Below are 18,827 nucleotides of genomic sequence, written 5' to 3'. Positions count from 1 at the left end.
AAATGCTGATTATTTGGATAGTTAGAAAACATATTGTTCCAGGCAGAGTAGTAGTTTATAATCAGAAAGACTAAAGAGAAGATTATCATGGAACACTTAACATGGCAGAATGGACACAAGATGGTAAGAAAAAAGACAAGATTATTTTAAATATATAGAAAGCCTTGATATAAAATTAATTTTTTTTAATGGGGAAAATAAAAGGCTTATAGAAATGGACAACATGAATAAAGGAATATTCTGAATGTTCAAGAAGGAACAACAGAAACAGACCCCATCGAAAATAAACTTGGAACATTTGGAAATTGGAAGAGTTAACATTGCACATTGTTCTTAAGGACAGAGACGCTCCCAGTTGGCCCTGCCTTTCCGTTAGAATAGCGTCCCCCAGCTCCAACGAGGCTGTGTGCGCCCTGGGCAAGCAGTATTTTTCCCACTTCCTCAGTAGTGGGCCAGGGGAGACTAAACATAACGCAATACAGAAACCATTTTGAAGGCAAGATGACAAAAGATGAGATTACAATCTCAGAGGCCAAGAACCCAGAACTGGGGAGACAGACAAGTGATGAGAATTAAGGAGCACTCTACGGGATTTTATAAATGACAAGCTGATATTTTTCTACTTTGGGTATAAAAATGACATGCTGTGATGGCTTGCCCACTAATCACGGGATGGTGAACTTGAAAAGGACCTTAAGAGGTCATTTAGACCACTGGCTCATTTCATTTACAATACCTCTTCTCTTCTAAACCATATGACCCTCATTTCTCCAAATGTGTATATTTAAGATACAGCTTATATATATATATTTTTGCATAAAGTGTTTCCTCCCAATGATACTTATTTGACCTCAGTAGAACTGCTCATGTTTAACTATACTGAAGCAACTAACCTAACAAGCATTGACACTGGTTAGAAAGAATGTTCCTGCCAGTCTTCAGTTTCCTGGGAACAAACACGGAGGCAAACTTACCTTCGTGAAAGCTCGGTAACACAGACCACACACCTCCACCAGGTAGGCCAGAGTAAAGACGGCGTTCTGAATTACAAAGCTGAGCAGTTTTGAAAATGGCTCCAACAGACTCTGCAATGAGATTGGGACCAAATAAAATCAATTGCTGATTCTTTCATTAAAAAAGAAAAAGTCTTAAAGTCTTCTGATACTTTAACTAATGGGATCCTTCCTTTATTTAAAATCTGGTGCCAGGTGGCTACTAGAGCAACTCTGTTGGTCTAACAAGAACAGAACTGGACCTTCAATCAATGCCATAAAGAGCATGATTTAATCATCTTATTGCTCCAAAAAAAATCCATTTTTCCAAGTGGCATCATTTATAAATCTTATCAACTCCGATCCTATCCTCATGTCCACTCCCAGCAATCAAGGCCCAATGAGGTTTGGATGAGGATTTTCCATTCTATTTCTCAGAATCTGTAGGCATCTATGGGCTCATCCATCCAGCTCCTTTGAAACCTGACATCTCAGTTAAATAGCACAAACCACCCTGCATGTAAGTACAAAGCACTATTAGCTTAGATAAAACTCATCACGACCCAGCTTCCTGCCAGTGTTTATCAGGAAGGCACAGTTTTGGTTTCTCTATCTGAATCCCACCCAGAAAGGGTCAGTTTTAGATCCATCTGCTCTCTGAAGTCATTTAGAAACATTTATTGAGCACCTACTAAGTATCAGGCAGAGTTGGGTGCTTTTATATAGTTTATCTTGTTGAAATTTCTTATAACAATCCTGGAGAGACAGTATGTTATAATAGTTAATGACACAAGCTATAGAATCTCACATAATTATTTACAAAACTCCAGCACTCTGTGACCTGGAATAAATGATTTAACCTCTCTGGAGGTAAAATAGGGATAATCAGGGCCTCCACCTCATTCGTGTTGCTATGAGAAATTGGGGAGGTAATGTAGATAAAGGGCTTGGCAGCAGTGAGCCCTAGGTCACTGTTTGCTGTGACCTGCTTCAGAACTCTGGAGCTCTTGGTGTCCCTATTCTGCAGCTGAGGCTTAAGTAGGCAAGGAGCTTGCCTAAGGCCATACAGCTATTGAATGGAATTCAAATCCAAATTCCAGGGCAGTTTTCCAGAGGCAGGACTGCTCTTTAGGGAAGACAGAATTCTAACTGGGCTCCAAAAGATTTCCACACCATAATTTCCACTACTTCTCAACCTCCATAGTCCTAATGGTCTGGATTATAAAAGCAAACATGCTCAATGTGCAAAGGTAGGATCTGCAGGAAAGTACAGATGAGGAAATAAAAGTCCATCATCCCACCACCTCGTGGTAACATTTTACATATCTCCCTTCCTGGGGCACTCCAGTTTACTTGGTTGAAATCTTACACATACACAATCCTACATTTTGTTAATTTCATTTTGTTAACGCAATAACATAAGAAATTTCCAATGCTATTTAATTCTTCATAATCATCCATTTTAATGGCCAAAATGTCACATTTTATTATAAATAACATCCCAATAAATGTTTTGTGTGAAATTTACATTTTCATTTTCTTCTTTAGAAGAGATCCCAGAAAAGGAATGATTCAAAGGATATGAAAATTTTTGAGATCCTTTTTCCTTATTGATACAAAAATAAATCTGTTACATGTTAGTTGCGCCTGAGGATAAGAATTCTGTCCTTTATTTTTCTATTCCCCACAGAAACCTGTGTAGTGCTTTCCATATAGAAAATCTTAAAGGAACCCTTTGAAATAGTACTGCTGATTCAGGATTCTTTGCTCTATATAAACGTTGTTGACTTGAAATACTGATGATGGATGAATGGTGACAGGACTATAGCTCCAGCTGATACATAATGCATCTTTATTCATCAAAAAAAGGAACCTGAATTCAAACCTATATAGAAACTTGTTCTTTTACCCAGCAAAGCAGCACAGAGATGGGGCAATAAGGCACAACAGAAAAATCAAGGAACTTGGAATCAAAGAATCTAGGTTCAAGTCTCAAACCTTCCACTAACCAGCTATGTAACCTTGGCCAAGACAATTCATCTCTCTGAGCCTATTTCCTTAGCTTTAAATGATCAGATTTGACCAAATGATCTCTTTGCAACTTTCCTGCATAAACTATTAGTTTATGAAAGCACAGTCAAGGTATAAAGTTACCGGGTATGTGGCTTCTTGGTATTTAACTAGTAGTTACGAGCCCTTGCTATACGAACTATTGCATCATTGTATATAATGCAGCCCAGGAATACAAAGGTGAATGAGACACAGTGCTGGACTTCAGGAAGCTCAGAGTCTCACTGGGGAGACTTTCATACAATTTAAGTGTTACTACAGAGAGCTCTATCAAGTATTGTGGGATCTGATATAGAAGAAAGTTGCTACGGAGAATTACAATTCACTTTTTTAATTTAAATGGGATTCAGATTCTCATCTTGAAGAATGAGGAGTTCACCTCACCAACAAGAGCATAAAGCATTTCAGGCAGAGGAAATGGCCGAAGCCAAGGCAAGGAAGTATGAAATTAAATAAGATTATAAACATAAAGAAGTTAGCATAATGCCTGCCATATGGTAAGTGCTCAACAAACAGCGGTTGTTGTTTCGATGATAATGATGATGATTCTGGAAGTAGGCAGGAGGCATGGGGGATGGGACAAGTAGCCAAAGCTGAAATTAGAAAGGTAGGCTGGCAAATTAATGAAGTACCTTCTTGTATGCCACATTAAGGAATTTGGACACTCTCCTAAAAGAAATGAGAGGTGATCAAAGATGTTTAAGTAAGGAACCAGGGCAGTAAGGTCTGTGTTTGGAAGGATCACCTAGATCATAGTGTAGAGGACGGACTGGTGGTGGCCATGCCCAGGACAAAGAGGGCCAATTGTAAAAAACGATTTTGTGACGTATTAGAACTCTTCATACTAGAAACTTTCACCATGTTTGAAAGTGAAACATTCAGTACACAATTAACTATTTCTTCAGTATTACTACATGCCTGTCTTTTTAGATTACAAAATAACCGAATAACCAATGGGTTGTTTTTCTGGAACATACAATACATACCCTTGTGGCATTGGTAGAGGGTATCTTCAAGAGGCAAATCATAATTCTCAAACTGGAATCTAAAGAACACTGTGAACAAATATGAAAAAAATAAAAGTCAGTACCCTTCTTAATGTATCTTTTGCTTCATGTATTTTTTTTTTAAAGATTTTATTTATTTGACAGAGGGAGACACAGCGAGAGAGGGAACACAAGCAGAGGGAGTGGGAGAGGGAGAAGCAGGCTTCCCACTGAGCAGGGAGCCCGATGCGGGGCTCGATCCCAGGACCCTGGGATCATGACCTGAGCCGAAGGCAGACGCTTAACCGACTGAGCCACCCAGGCACCCCGCTTCATGTATTTTTTATAAGCATTTATTTTGGGGGGAAAAAATCTCAAATATAGCTGCCTCCTTAGTTTTCTATGCCATATATTCATGTTGAAAAAAATCATTCTCAGGTTTAAAAAACTTAAGCTATTAATTAAATAATATTAAACAACTAAATAGTTAAACGTAGCTCCTAAACTATTTCTCAGATATATTCTTAAAATTAAATCAGACAGAGAGTTGGATAAAGAATTGAATGGATGGATGCATGGATGATGGATGGATGGATGGATGGATGGATGATGGATAGATGGATGAATGGACAGACAGACTGACAGATAGATGGGGAGGTAGATATCAAATGTGTTCAACTCTAAAGAGGTACACTAATTTGTCAAAGGCCATGTTGGGAAAAAAACAAAACAAAACTACTCAGATCTATTTAAAACCATTAGGCTTATTAGTCCAAATAAGAACCAGTTTCATCTGCCCTGCCTTTGCTACTGAAAGACATGACAAACACCTGTGAAAAAACAGTAAAATTTCTACAAGAAAAAAAGTATGCCTCCCCAATCTGTTAGAGTTGTATTTTGGCAAGATTCTACATCAAATGTACTTTTTAAATTGAGTTTACTGGTTGCGGGGGGATGTTACAACAAAAATAAGCATTATTATTTAACATTGTAAACATATCACAATAGTAGGTTATAGTTCAATCCCTGCAGCTGTGTACCATACTAACTTTTGAAGATTACAAATTAAGCCAGTGGTCCTCCAAGTAGAACCCCTGAACTGGCACCTTGAATTACTTAGAAATCTGTCAGAATGCAAATCCTCAGGCTGTACCTCCAATGAATCAGAAACTCTCAGTATCAGGTCCAAAAATCTGCTTTTAGCAAGTCCCGCAGGAACACTGATCCACCCTGAAGTCTGAGAGCCACTTCTCTAAACTGATGAGAACAAACTACAGAAGGTTTTTCAACGGTTTAATGTTTTCCCCAGATAATAAAAACAAAGCAGAAGATGATCAGAGGCAGTGCCCAGATCTGATCTAGCAGGGCAAGTTCTTACATAAATTCTGAAAGCGTTTTACAGGTACCTTCTAAGCGAACTACTGGTCTATTTAATCTGCTCAATACCCACCGGAGTTCACGTGACATTTACATTACTTTAAACCAGGGGCTGAGACTGGTTGTTCGTCAGGTCCCCATGGCGTTTTAAAAATCAGGAAGTATCATCTTCAAAACCACGGGAAGACCAACACTAGTAGGCCTGCATTCCCACACAATTGGCCAGTGTGCTGTAGCAGCTAGAGTCGTTAGAAGGGAGTGGTGCTTTCCATTTCTCAAGGGTCTCTGTCCTCTCTATTATCTTAAATCACTCCACTCATTAACCTTACAGTCAGGGTCCCTATGGGCAGGGCTGATCATCACAAATTAGGCTTACCAGTTGTTTGCAGGTAGCAAGAGTTCCAACTGGTTAAATATTTTGCTTCTAGCATCCATTTACAAGCATTTGAATTTGCCATGCCTGAGCCACTCCTTCTCTTCAAGGGTATGGCGTTAAGCAATGAATAGCCCTGAATGGGGAGGTTTTATGGGGCCATGTGAAAATGCATCACTTGATCTCCTACATGTGCATGTACAGTATCTATATACATACATAGTTTCCAAGTACAATGCTAAACCTCTTTGTTTGGGTTTATTCAGCGACTCCAGATTTGTGAGCAGACAGGATCATGGGATGTGAGAGATGGTAAAGATCTCAGTATTCCCGCTTCTTGTGGGAACTTTAAACTCCAAGAAAACAGAATACACCAAGCTAAGGGTCCCTGAATTATCCTTACAGACCTCATTTTGGGGTCATATATTCCAAATCTGCTAATTTGAAAAAGGGCATTATCAGGGGTGGTTCGTCTTTATAAAACATTTTTCATACATGTAATACTCATTTCAGAAATGGTGCTGCCAACATGTAACTTCACTCGTCAGATCAACAAGTGATTGGTTTTCTTGTGAGCTGAATATTTCTGCAATTTGCATAAAGCACAAAAAGCTTGTGAAGCAAATGACGTTCAGAGACATAGAAATGGCCACGACCAGCCACCTCCTTTCTGCCTACTACTAGACTGAATGCCTTCAGTTCACCCCTGCTTTAGAAGGACTGTAGAAGTCTGTTAGTGGAAAAGATACTGGACCGGGAGTCAAGAGACTGGAGTTCTAATCCTCACACTGCCATCACCTCTCTGAATTTGCAGTCCGCCATCTGGAAAATGGGGGCATTGGAAAGGGATGGTTTTTATAGGTCTCTTCCAGCTTTTACAGCATAGAGTTCTGCTTCTGCATTTAATGGGCTCGTATTGAAAATGTTCCTTAGGTTACCAGATTCACAGCTAGGTAATTTGTGTGTATTCTTGGAGGATGGTATGGTGGATACAGGGAGGGAGCGGTGGTGGTGATGGTAAAGCAGCCAAACAGAAATATAATATCGTCTTGGTTTTGCAAATACTTTATTCACAAACACATAAACAATCATTTCCCTTTAGACAGTTCTCTGAAACTTAGCTTTACATTGTATGTCTAGTTTCCTTTTAGACAAAACTATGTATTTATTTACTTACACATTTATTGAGAAAAAATTCTATATAAACATAATCTAATATCTTTCTAATTTTTAAAAATCAACTGGAAACAGGAAATCACTATCAAAATACCTACTGCATACTGCCCTAAGTTTGTAACATTTGGAGAGCACAACCTACATTATACTCTGCACTTGGTGCCTAACACAGATTCTGTACAGCCTTTTATTAAACATTAAATCTAAGCAGATGGTTGGCAAACCGTAAGATCGTAATTGAAAAGGAAATCCTGGACTTACCTTCAGAGGCAAAACACAAGGCAGCTTGGCAAAAAATGTCTGAAACTGGTTGCTGATTGTGGTCCAAAGGCTGCTAGGAGAATCCATGGGCAAAGCTTCCATGAAGGTAGCAATGTTTTCCAAACAGCGTATCATAGCACCCCCTGCTGGTAAATTCTTTTTGTTATTTAGACCCTAAAAACACAAAAGCATAGGCAATCAACTGCTGAAACAACGTGGGGATTCAGACAGCTATTTGTCGAAGATCAGTTTTAAAAATCACATATTTACGGTTTAAAGTTGTGCTGTGTGCCTACTATATAGGCCATTCATTGTAATTGGCAGGAGGAGTAAGAGAAGAATCAACAAATTCAAACAAACTTGGGAAAAACTGTGACGTTTAATTCAGTGAGAGAAGGTGAAATGTGAGCAAGAAATAAGAAACATCTTTTAAGGATCTGCAGTGAGCGTGGTTAGGCGCTAAGAAAACACAACGAATGATGCTTGCTGTAAACTCCGCTGGCCAAAGCCTGAGCATAACGGCTACAGAAGCAGGAAAGTCTCTAGGGCCACCTGCCAACCCTCCAAGCTAACAGAGAGCTAATAAACAGGGTGCGGAACACAAAAACCCAAGCGTTGTGATACAACGACGAATAAGCAATGGAGCCGGGAATTGAAGTCAAGTCTGGCGCTGGAGCAAAGACGCAGGACTTGAATCCAAACCTCGCGATACAACAAATGAGGGAAGCTGACACTTGAATCCAAGTCTCGCGATACAGTGCGCGCGGCTCTACCCACCGCACCTCCTGAAAGCCTGAATGCTCAATGGAGGGGAGTGTGCTTAACAGCTGCCTAATCACCCCTGAGCTGAGGGTGTTCAGAAGCTTTAAATAAATAGTAAATCCACACGAAACAGCAATGTCCAACTGACATGCTTCCGTGCACTGGCAATTTTTATTTTTAATTAATTTTAAACATTTAAATTACTTAAGATGAATCTGATATTTTTGTATTTAACATAAATTTGTTTTAAATTAAATGACTGAATTAATTCCTCAGCCGCGATTTCAGGAGGGGCGGGGCTTAGAGGTGTCATCAAAGCGAACCTACCTCCAGGAGCTGACTGAGAGCAGCAATAGAGCTCAGTTCATTGAAGTCCATCAGAGACGTGGCTAAGGTCCGTAAAAAAGTCCCATCTGGAAAGTCAACAATCAGATTTAGTAGTGTTTGGGTTTCGGCGATGAGGCACGTTTGTGGTGGCTGGATTCCCCGTGGAGGAATTACCTTTGATAGTGCTCTGGAACAGCTGCGGGAAGATGCCGTTGGGGGCCAGCTGATGGAAGATGCAGCGCAGGAACTGCTTGGCCACCCCCGCGGCGTTGCCAGGAACCATCATGCTGGGGTTGCACAAGGAGAGAAAAGACAGGGACTCATGGAGCACCCAGCATGAGTTTAGGTATTTCTGAACCTCCTTATTTAGAGGTCAGGCATTGAGACATCAATCCTCTTATGGAAGATCTCCCTGTCATTTTCATCAGTGAGATGAAATACTGTAGTTACGTGCAGTCCCTGTTAACAATAAGTTTCTAGAAAGAGAGAACCAGGACATGTCAGAGTGGTCCCAGACTAATGAATTCCAGCCACCCCCACAGTACAGAAGAGGCTTCTGAGGCCCAGAAAGAAAAGGTGACCTGCAAAGGCTCCAAGTCCGGAACATGGCAGAGTCAGGACAAAACCCAGGATGAGATTATCAGCAAGACCCTCCCAGAAAGTGTCATTAGCTAAGAGAGAGCTGATCTGAGGGGAAATGCAGGGAGGGAGATGTTCATGGCTATTGGGAGATAGGAGAACTTTCCTTGCAGCACCTTGAGCCAGTACTTGTAGAAAGGAGAGGGCTTTGATCTGTGTGGTTCTGCAGGACCTCTGCCCATCAAAAGAGGGAGCCAAGAGATGATTATGCCCCTGAGACCCAAGTATCAGGAAGGACGTTCCCAGAGGTGATCAGGGGGTGAATTAACAGGAAGAAAGTAGAAATCAAAGAGCCCAAATAGGTAAGTGGTAAAAAGTCCCTCTTACCTAAGCCGTTTGATTATGCTATGTCTACCCTGAAATGCTGATCCAAACTTGTTGGTCAAAAACACTCTTCATGCAGCAGTGACACCAAACTCATACAAATTCTTTCAAAAATTAGGGAAGGAGGGAACCCTGCCCACCTTATTTTATGAGGCTAACATAGCCCTAAAACTAACATCAGATAAAGTCATTACAAAAAAGCAAACAAAACCAAAGCAAGAGGGAACAAAAAAGAAATGAAAACAAAAGAAAGACAAACCAGCAGTCCTCATGGACACTGAATCCAGCTATAGATAAAAAGGATGATGGTCTATGACCAAATAGAGTTTATCCCAGTAACATAAGAAGGACTTAATATTCAAAATCTCATCAATGGAATTCAATATATTAAATAATAAAGGGAAAAACCATACAGTTATTTCAATAGATACAGAAAACGCATCTGACAAATTTAACATCCGTTCATAATAAAAACTCTCAGCAAACTAGAAACAAAAGAAAACGTCCTCAATCCAGTAAAGAGCATCTATGAATATCTACAGCAAACATAATTAATGGTGAGATACTAAAGACTTTTCTGTAAAAGCAAGAACAAGGCAAGGAGTCTCACTAACATCTTTATTATTGTACTGGAGGTCCTACTCATTGAAATATGACAATAAAAAAATAAAAGGCATAAAAATCAGAAAGAAGGGAAACTGTCACTATTTACAGAAATGACTTCTTTTTTATATACAAATGCTTTTAGACCCTAAGAAATCTTTAAAAGCAACTCTACTACAACTAGTAAGTGAACCCAGTTTATTACATTACAATGTTAATATAGAAATTCAATTGCATGTTTATATACCAGCAGCAAAAGTTGGAAAATGAAATTTTTTTTAATTCCATTTACATTGGCATTAAAACACCCAAAAATTCTTGGGAATAAATTTAACAAAAGATGTGCAAGACCTCTACACTAAAAGCCACAAAACACTGCTGGGAGAAACAAAAAAGACTGAATGAAATTAGAATATATACCATATTCATGAATTGAAATATTCAGTATTTGTATGCTGTCAGTTATCCCCAAATTGATTTGTCGTCTCAGTACAATCCCAACAGGCTTTCCCCCCCCACCCCAACTGAGAAGCTTATTCTAAAATGTATATGGAAATTTGGTAAATCTTGAATATCCAAATCAATCTTCTTGGAAAAAATGAGCAAAGTTGGAAGATTCATAATCTCAGACCTCAAGACTTATTATACAGCTACAGTAATCAAGACAGTGCGAGTAGGAAGGGAAAAATGAAGGGGGCGAAATCAGAGGGGGAGATGAACCAAGAGAGACTATGGACTCTGAGAAACAAACTTGAGGGTTCTAGAGGGGAGGGGGGTGTAGCCTGGTGATGGGTATTAAGGAGGGCACGGACTGAATGGAGCACTGGGTGTTATACGCAAACAATGAATCGTGGAACACTACATCAAAAACTAATGATGTAATGTGTGGTGACTAACATAACATAAAAAAAAAAAAAGTGTGGGGCCAGCTTAAGGATCAACATACAGATCAACGGAACAGGATAGAGAGCTAGAAGTAGATCAACCCTTATACCGTTTTTGGATTTTAACAGACAACGGAGTGATCCAGTGGGGAAAGGGAAAGTCACTTTTTTCTTAATGGTGCTGAAATAAATAGGTTTCTACATGGGTAAAAAGGAACTTCAACCGCTACCCTCATACCATACATAAAAATGAATTTGAAATGGATCATATACATGCTAAATATAACTAAACTTTTAGAGGAAAACACTGGAGAATATATTCTTGATTTGAGGATGGGCGACAACAACAGGAAGAAATAGTCATAAACTACGTAAAAATTTTAAAACATTATGGGGTGCCTGGGTGGCTCAGTCGGTTAAACGTCTGCCTTTGGCTCAGGTCATGATCTCAGGGTCCTGGGATGGAGCCCCGAGTCAGGCTCCCTGCTCAGCAGGAAGCCTGCTTCTCCCTCTCCCTCTGCCCCACCCCCGCTCGTGTTTTCTCTCTCTCTCTCTCTCTCTCGCTCCCTCTCTCAAATAAATAAAACCTTTAAAAATTTTTTTAAACATTAGATTTCATCTAAATTAAAAACATCTTATCAAAATATATATTAATAAAAGGAACAGGTAAGCCCCAGAGTGGGTGAAAATATTCTCAGGATATATTTAATAAAGGACTGGTATTCAGGCTATATAAAGTCCTGCAACTCAACCCAGTTAAAAATGTGCAAAAGATTTGAACAGACACTGCACAAGAGAAGATTTACAGAGGGTCTTAAAGAGCACGTGACAAAATACTCGACAGCATTAGTCACCAGGGAAATGCAAATTTAAACTATCATGAGATACCCACCAGAATGGTTAAAATTAAAGAGACCAACACCACCAAATTTTGGCAAGAATGTGGAACAACCAAAGTCTCATGCATTATTGGTGGGAATGCCACATGGCACAAGACTTTAAAGAGAAGTTCTGATAGTGTCTTACAAAATCAAACATACATCTACCCTGTAACGCCACAATCCCATCCCTAGCTATTTATCTAAGAGAAATAAAAACACTGGTTTACAAATAATCTTGTATAAGAATGGTCCTAACAGCTTTATAATAGTCCCAAACTGGAAACAATGCAAATGTCCATCAACAGGGGAATAAAATAAACTATGGGATAGTACTGAGCTCTAAAAAGGAAACAAACTATTGATGACATGCAACAACATGGACAAATTTCAAAAACATCATGCTGAGTTAAAAGAGGTCAGACACCAAGGAGCACATACAGTGTCATTCCATTTATATAAAGCTCTATGGTAGAAAGAAAAAATCAGGCTAGTATTTGCCTATATGGGTGGAGCTTGGGAAGATGCACCAGGGAACTTTCTGGGGGCGATGGTAATGTTCTAAATCTTGACAGGGGTTTAGGTCATGCAGGGGTACACATTTGTCAATAATCAGTGAACATACACATAAGGTATGTGTACTCTAGTATGGAAATTGTGCATCAAAAGAGAAAAAGCCTTAAACAAAATCAAACGTTAGTGAATGATAACTTTGCCGAAGAATATATGAAGTACGCTAATATCTGAAATTTACTTTGAAATGCATCCAAAACTAAAATGGATTGACGGGGAGGCAGAAGGATGGAGAGACAGTTGGATACGTGATAAAGCAAGTAAAATGTTCATTGTAGAATCTAGGTGATAGGTCTACAAGTGTTCACTCTAAAGTCCTTCCAACTTTGCAGTATATTTAATCTTTTATAATAAAAGGGAAAAAAGTCTAAAAAAATTTCTATAACTAAATGAGCATTAAAAAAAGGAGCAAATATCCATCCCTAAAACCAAAAGTTACAGAAGCGCAGTAACAACAGCGCCATCTTATGTTTGTAGGAGCTACTGCAGTTTCGCAGCCACAGATACCCCATCCCTTGGACCTCCCAGCAAGTAGCCCTGTGGCACAAGAAGGCTATACACAGTATCCCTCTTTTATAAATGAGAAAACTAAAGCAGAGAGATAAATGTGCCCAACGTCTCACCCACTACCCATTCCTGCTCTCATCTGGTCCCTTTTCCCCACTGCAGCCAGAGTCACCTTTCTACGTGCTACACACACACCCCTTGCTGCTTAAATATCCTTCAGCAGTTTCCCACTGCTGCTAGAAAGCCCACAAGGTTTAATATGGCTTATAGGCCCTGTATCATCTGGCAAGCCAACCTCACATCTCTGTGCTCTAGCCACACTGGCCTTTTGGTCGTTCCTCCTACACAGTCTGTTCTTTACCACCTGGAGACCTGGGCAGACGCTTTTTCCAGAGCTATTTGCACCATTAAACCCAAGGCATTTCTTTCAGATATTAGTGTAAACATCGCTTCTTAAGGGAAGCCCTTCTGTCCTTCCCCCTTGCTCCCACTACCCAGATGACACCAGATCTGCCAGCCCTCTTCTGGGCTCGCCCATCTCAGTAAATGGCACAGCCATCCACCCAGCTGCTCAGACCAAAACCTGGGAGTCATTCTTGCCTTCTGTCTTTCTCTCACACCCAACATCCAATCTATCTGCAAATTCTGTAGGCTCGGCTTTAACAACACTTCCTGAATATATCCCTAATGGGACCACTTCTTACTCCCTTAAACCAAGTCTTTATTAATTTGTGCCTGCCACTGAAATGGTCTCCACGCTGGCTTCCCTGCTTCCGCCCCTGACCTGTTTTCCTGCATGACCTATTTCCAACACAGAAGCCGAGGGATCTTTTCAAAACACAAGGGAAGTCATGGCACTCCTCACTCCCTGCTTCCCTCGGTAAAAGCCCAACTCCTTACAATGACCTCCTGGGCCCTACCTGGCCTGCCTCACCCTCACCTTGCCCACTCCTCTCCTACCCTTTCCCCTGCTCCTTCTGCCCCAGCCTGCCTTAGTCTTATTCTCCAAATATCCTGGGCACTTCCCTGACTTATGCCTTTGCATCTGCTGTTTCCTCTGGCTGGAACGTTCTTTCTATAAATTGCCACATGGATCACTCTCCCCCCTTTTCAGGTTTTGTTCAAATACCACTTCCTCAGAGAGGCTGTCCTTGACCATTATTATATCCAAAATACCACCTCCGGCTGTTCTGTATCTGGACTTACCTGATTATTTTGCATAGCATTTAGCACTGAATGATATTAAATGACATTGTCGGTTTTCTTGTTTGTTAATTTGCTTACTGTCTGCCTCCTCAACTGAAATATATGCTCCAGGAGAGCCCGGACTTGCTGTTTTGTTAACAAGTATCCTCAGTCAGTCCCTAGTGGTCATTCCAAAAATACTTGTTGAATAAATGAATGTTATTCAGTCTCCCTACACATTGTGTTCACCGCATTAAGCACTGTTTACAATTATAAATTTGTGCAAATATTTTCTTCGTGTTGGCCTCCCAGATAGACTGCAGGCCCCACAAGGGCAGGAACCATGTTACTTTTGCCCCTAGTTGAAACCTAAGTACCTAGCACAGTGCCCGCTACAGAGTGGGCCTAAAATAAGTATTTGTTGACTAAAACGAGTGAATGCATGAAAGAATAAAAAAAAAAAAGAGTGAATGTAGGCATGAACGAATGAATGAACAGAAAATGATCGGATGCTCTCTGGAGCTGCAACTGAACCTAACATTCCTTCCACGGTACACACTCTGGTGTTTTAGAAACAGGATGAACATGCACAGGGGACAAAAAGAAAGTGAGATTTGGGCCTACTTTAGGACCTTACCTTTCTGCTTGATTAGAAAAAGTCGTGCTGGATGCCAATCTAGGAAAAGTAAACAGAGTTATATGAATTTCTTAAGTTTTCACGAAGAAATGCACGAGTACTACGGTAGGACCACTTGTGGCCCCAGTTCAGATAGGGAGACAAGGAAAACCACTGACAACTCCCCTGATTAGGGACAGTGGGCGAACTCGGCAGCCAGTCTCCAGGGTTCAACTTAGCCCAGGTCCTGAGATCTGCTTTCTGCATCAAATCAGATGCTTCCACAGAGACACACACAGTGAGTTGGTTTAATGTATCACCTGGCCAAGCTACGAACTGGCCACGGCAGCCAGTTTAGACAGAGAGCTGAACAGCATTTGACCCAGTCTGTCTCTTTACATGTGAACTCAACTCAAATTCATTTCTTTGTATTCCACCTCTGAAACGTAACAACAAACTGTAAAAGCCTCTGTAAGACAATAAAATAGGTAATAAGGGTATTTGTCAACTAATCTGTCAACAAATTGGGATGACATATTGCAAAGAGAAATGTATTAAGTAATCATTATATAACATGTAATTTTTAATAATTATATGGTTCATACACATGGAAATTGTATGTATAGTAAGAAAGAGAATGTCTAAACCCGCTAAATTGGTGGGTTTAGAAAAACATGTCTTGATCAATAAGATATTGACAAAACAAATAAGGGGAATGCTCAAGTTCATTTACTTAAGACCACAAGAGTGCGCCCAGCCAAGAACGCATTTGGAGAGGAATGGAGGGTCCGGCAACCGCTAATACAAGACACCATTCCCAGTTGCTTTGGTTAATGACACTACAATGAATCAATAAGCATTGGCAAATGAAATAAACAGTCATTAAGGGTGCAGCAAATGCAATCTTAATGGCTATATCTACAAAAAGGGGTGGGTAAATTTTAAGAGGGATCTAAGTAGAGAACAAACCTCAAAATCACAGAAAGGCCTGGGTGATAAATGCTGAGCTTACATACGCTTAGAACACCCTGGAAATAGTTCCTGTGGGACTAACACAAATAAACTAAGTGTTCATAAATCCACATTACCTCATCTGGAACTGAGGCATGCAAGGGAGCCCCGAATCAGGTGACTGCTGAATCCATTTCCTGGTGGGTTTGGTGATTAGGCTTAGGTTGCTAAGGGCTGCGGCAGCTACTTTAAATGTACCTCTCCACCCCCCTTCTCTCACCAGTCTAGCCAAAGGCAGTAGAGATTTAAATATATGTAAGCAGGTAAAAACATATCTGCTACTGTTCTGCCTTTACTCATCTTCAAAGCTCACATCTTTTCATCCTAACAGCCAGCAGTGCTTGAACACGGTTCCTTCTCGCTTATGTTAAACAAAAACAAAATAAAACCCCTCTCTATATCGACTACAACTTAGATCAGCTTTTTCAAGGAGATGGTAACAGATCAGAACAATAATTCTATCTGTCCTGAATCTGAAAAGTATTGATGGTAAGAATTGTGGCCTTGCATTAATAAAAACTCTCAATTCCACAAGCTGGTACATTTATTCCAGGATTGCTATGATTAGGTTAAAATCAAGGACTTAAATAAAATATTTCATCTTTTCTTATCTCTCCATCACCCACTGTTCATCACTGCACACTGGCTATTTCTAGGTATTAGAGGTGGAATAGTTATACCATCTCTTAAGGATACACACTCTTAAGGACACTACAGAAAAATGTGGGGCAAGGGCGTTAAGGGTCGAGGGGTTTTTAATGCTTTCCTGTTTGACTTTAATTGGAAATCAGTATTTCTTCTTAAAAAAAAAAAAAAGATCAACTTTTAGCTCCATTACAATTCATTCTCTTTCCCTCCCTCAAATACCAGGAATTTGCGGAATTCTGTTTTTTTCCCTACCTCCTCCATAGAGATCTTCCCTAAGAAATTGTTTCCATCCCGAACTTCTACAATTCATTCTCTTTCCCTCCCTCAAATACCAGGAATTTGTGGAATTCTTTTTTCCCTACCTCCTCCATAGAGATGTTCCCTAAGAAATTGTTTCCATCCCGAACTTCTACAGCACTGATCACTCACACTACTTGTTACAGCTCTCAATCACATCCTATCTTGTATGGCTCCTCAGTTATTCCATACTGAGCCACTGAGCTCTTCAACAACTAAGCCACAAATCACTAAAGAGCAAGAGCTCAGTCTAAAGCTCAGAGCCAAAAGCCCCTGGTTCTGTGAGAGAACAGACTGGGAACATAGTACATTCATGTGGAATTTCATCCAGTCTCCTATAAATTATGCACACCAGGACTACAATTTGTTACTGAATTTGAACTTTACGTATACCCATGAAATACATCACTTTCTATCTAATGTCCTATCCACTAAATGGAATTTTCTCAACATGAAAATTCTCAAAGTAGCTAAGTTTAATCTCCCCTTATTCCAGCTGAAAGCCCTGCTCCCAAAAAATGTCCATCCTTCCCTTTTCTGAGTCAGAAGGGTAAAACTATACTCCATCTTCCCCTCCCAGGACAATGTCTCAAGACTGCAAGGTGCCTAGAGAACCCATCTTAAAACAGGTAAGGAGAGATAATAATATCTAAATCTTATAGATAATAATATCTAATAATAATATCTAAAACTTGTAAACTGTTGAACTATGAACTGTGCACAGTTCTGGGTACTGCCCCATACATTAGCCCAAGTAGTAATTAAAAGCAACAAATAGGAGATTTTTCTTAATGCAATTTCCTCTAGCATCATTCTGACACCATGACATGGTGACTCATGACCCAACAGAGCTTAGGAATTCAATCCAAAGTTTGGTACATTCCATTTTTAAAATTAGTCTGAGTTGATCCCATAAATATCAAACATCTAAAAGGTTACTGAATGTTTTACTTTTGAACTGATAGTTTTTATGTCAAGGTATAGAGTGAATAAGGCTCCTCCTTCCTTCCAAACAGAACCGAAGCAATATTCACCTTCCCACGGACTGCATTATATCCAGCAACAGTGGGGCTGCCAGGTCTGGGCTTAAGTGAATGAATGTGGAGAGGACCACAATGGCCAGCCCAAGGGTTTCCTCGTCATATTCTTCAAGAATGGCCCCACAGTCATGGCATCTGCAAAGAAAACAGAGGAATGCTGTCCACGAAAGCCAGCAATGGTTTCAAGATATAACAAAGTATATAAAGCCATTTCTCAGGAGTCTTCGAAAAGTCCCCAAAAGGAGGTCAGTGGCCCCACTCTCATGATACATAGTGGCCTGCAATGCCAGCCTCCTCCTAGACACAGAAACAGCACACATGACAGAGATCAGGAAGGTTCTTTAAGTCACTGAAAATGTTCAACTCACAATTGTCTGGCCTCTATGGACATAAATTATTGGTCCCTTTTACAGCAAGTGCCAGTCAGACTAACAGTTTGAAGCTTCTGGTTGAGGGATTTTAGGCATGTAAAATTATTGCTAGGGATAGTCAGTAACTAGATATTTTTTTCATTTGTTGAAATTAAACATGAAAAATGCCTAGATGCAAATGGAAGCTTTCCTATGCTCTCAGACTGAAAAGCGTCCTATTTGTGGGTGAGACATGGGGTAGTTAAGCCAAGAGAACACTCCAGAAAGCCTGGGGAGTCTGGATCACAGTCTCTTCTCTACCACTCACTCAGATCAGTCTTAAGAACTCACCGCGCCTACTGAGTGTAATAGGTAAAGACACAGTGGCATCTGCTCCTAAGTAACTTCCAACTTACTGATCTTGATAGTATCTAATATGGGTTCAACTTAATTCATCTCAGCCAAAGCCACAGCCCTTCTATTCAGCCACAGCCGGACAGCTTTATAAAGTGAAGGGAAAGTCTACTGGGAATAGCGAGGGAACTAGAGCTAAGATCACTACTGAGAACTTTCCATCTGGAAACTTCCTAAATACAAACTCTATCTATGAAATCCCTGACAAATTGACCTTTTTGAAAAATATAGGATTCACATCTGTAACTAAAAAAGAGAAATGGAGTGCACATGAAGACTGGGACTTGGAGGAGGACACAGAATGGGGACATTGTACCAAAGGAGGAGCCAAGAAAAGGCCTCCAAACACAGCTAGGTGCTCCCCACATGGACATTCCAAGGCAGCTCTCCAAGGCAGGCACCTTCGCTTCTTCAGGAATGACTGTTGGCTGGGGCCAGCTGCAGAGAGCCTCACACCAGCCCCTCGTGCCTCATATTCTTCTCCCTTTATCACAAGCCTACCCACTGCATCACCAGGAAGTCTCCCTAGCCCAA

The 18,827-nt window shown here is 40.3% G+C and overlaps 1 protein-coding gene across 13 annotated transcripts in view; it reads right to left on the bottom strand.

Annotated features, from left to right (window-relative positions):
- The window catches only part of UNC79 (unc-79 subunit of NALCN channel complex), a 239,798-nt gene that overhangs the window by 43,164 nt on the left and 177,807 nt on the right, over positions 1–18,827 (bottom strand). For all 13 annotated transcript variants that reach the window (XM_036071607.2, XM_078054135.1, XM_036071606.2 and 10 more), the window contains 7 exons: positions 17,524–17,664; positions 14,555–14,593; positions 8,499–8,611; positions 8,325–8,410; positions 7,236–7,409; positions 4,049–4,117; positions 975–1,085 (listed from right to left, as the gene is read on the bottom strand). In XM_036071607.2, coding sequence (XP_035927500.1) covers positions 975–1,085; positions 4,049–4,117; positions 7,236–7,409; positions 8,325–8,410; positions 8,499–8,611; positions 14,555–14,593; positions 17,524–17,664 — 733 coding nt within the window. The remainder of the gene's footprint in view (positions 1–974; positions 1,086–4,048; positions 4,118–7,235; positions 7,410–8,324; positions 8,411–8,498; positions 8,612–14,554; positions 14,594–17,523; positions 17,665–18,827) is intronic.

This window comes from Halichoerus grypus, chromosome 8 (genome assembly GCF_964656455.1).
Source record: "Halichoerus grypus chromosome 8, mHalGry1.hap1.1, whole genome shotgun sequence".
NCBI lineage: Eukaryota > Metazoa > Chordata > Mammalia > Carnivora > Phocidae > Halichoerus > Halichoerus grypus.
Note: the sequence above shows the minus strand (reverse complement) of the source record. Positions and strands in the feature narration are given on the sequence as shown.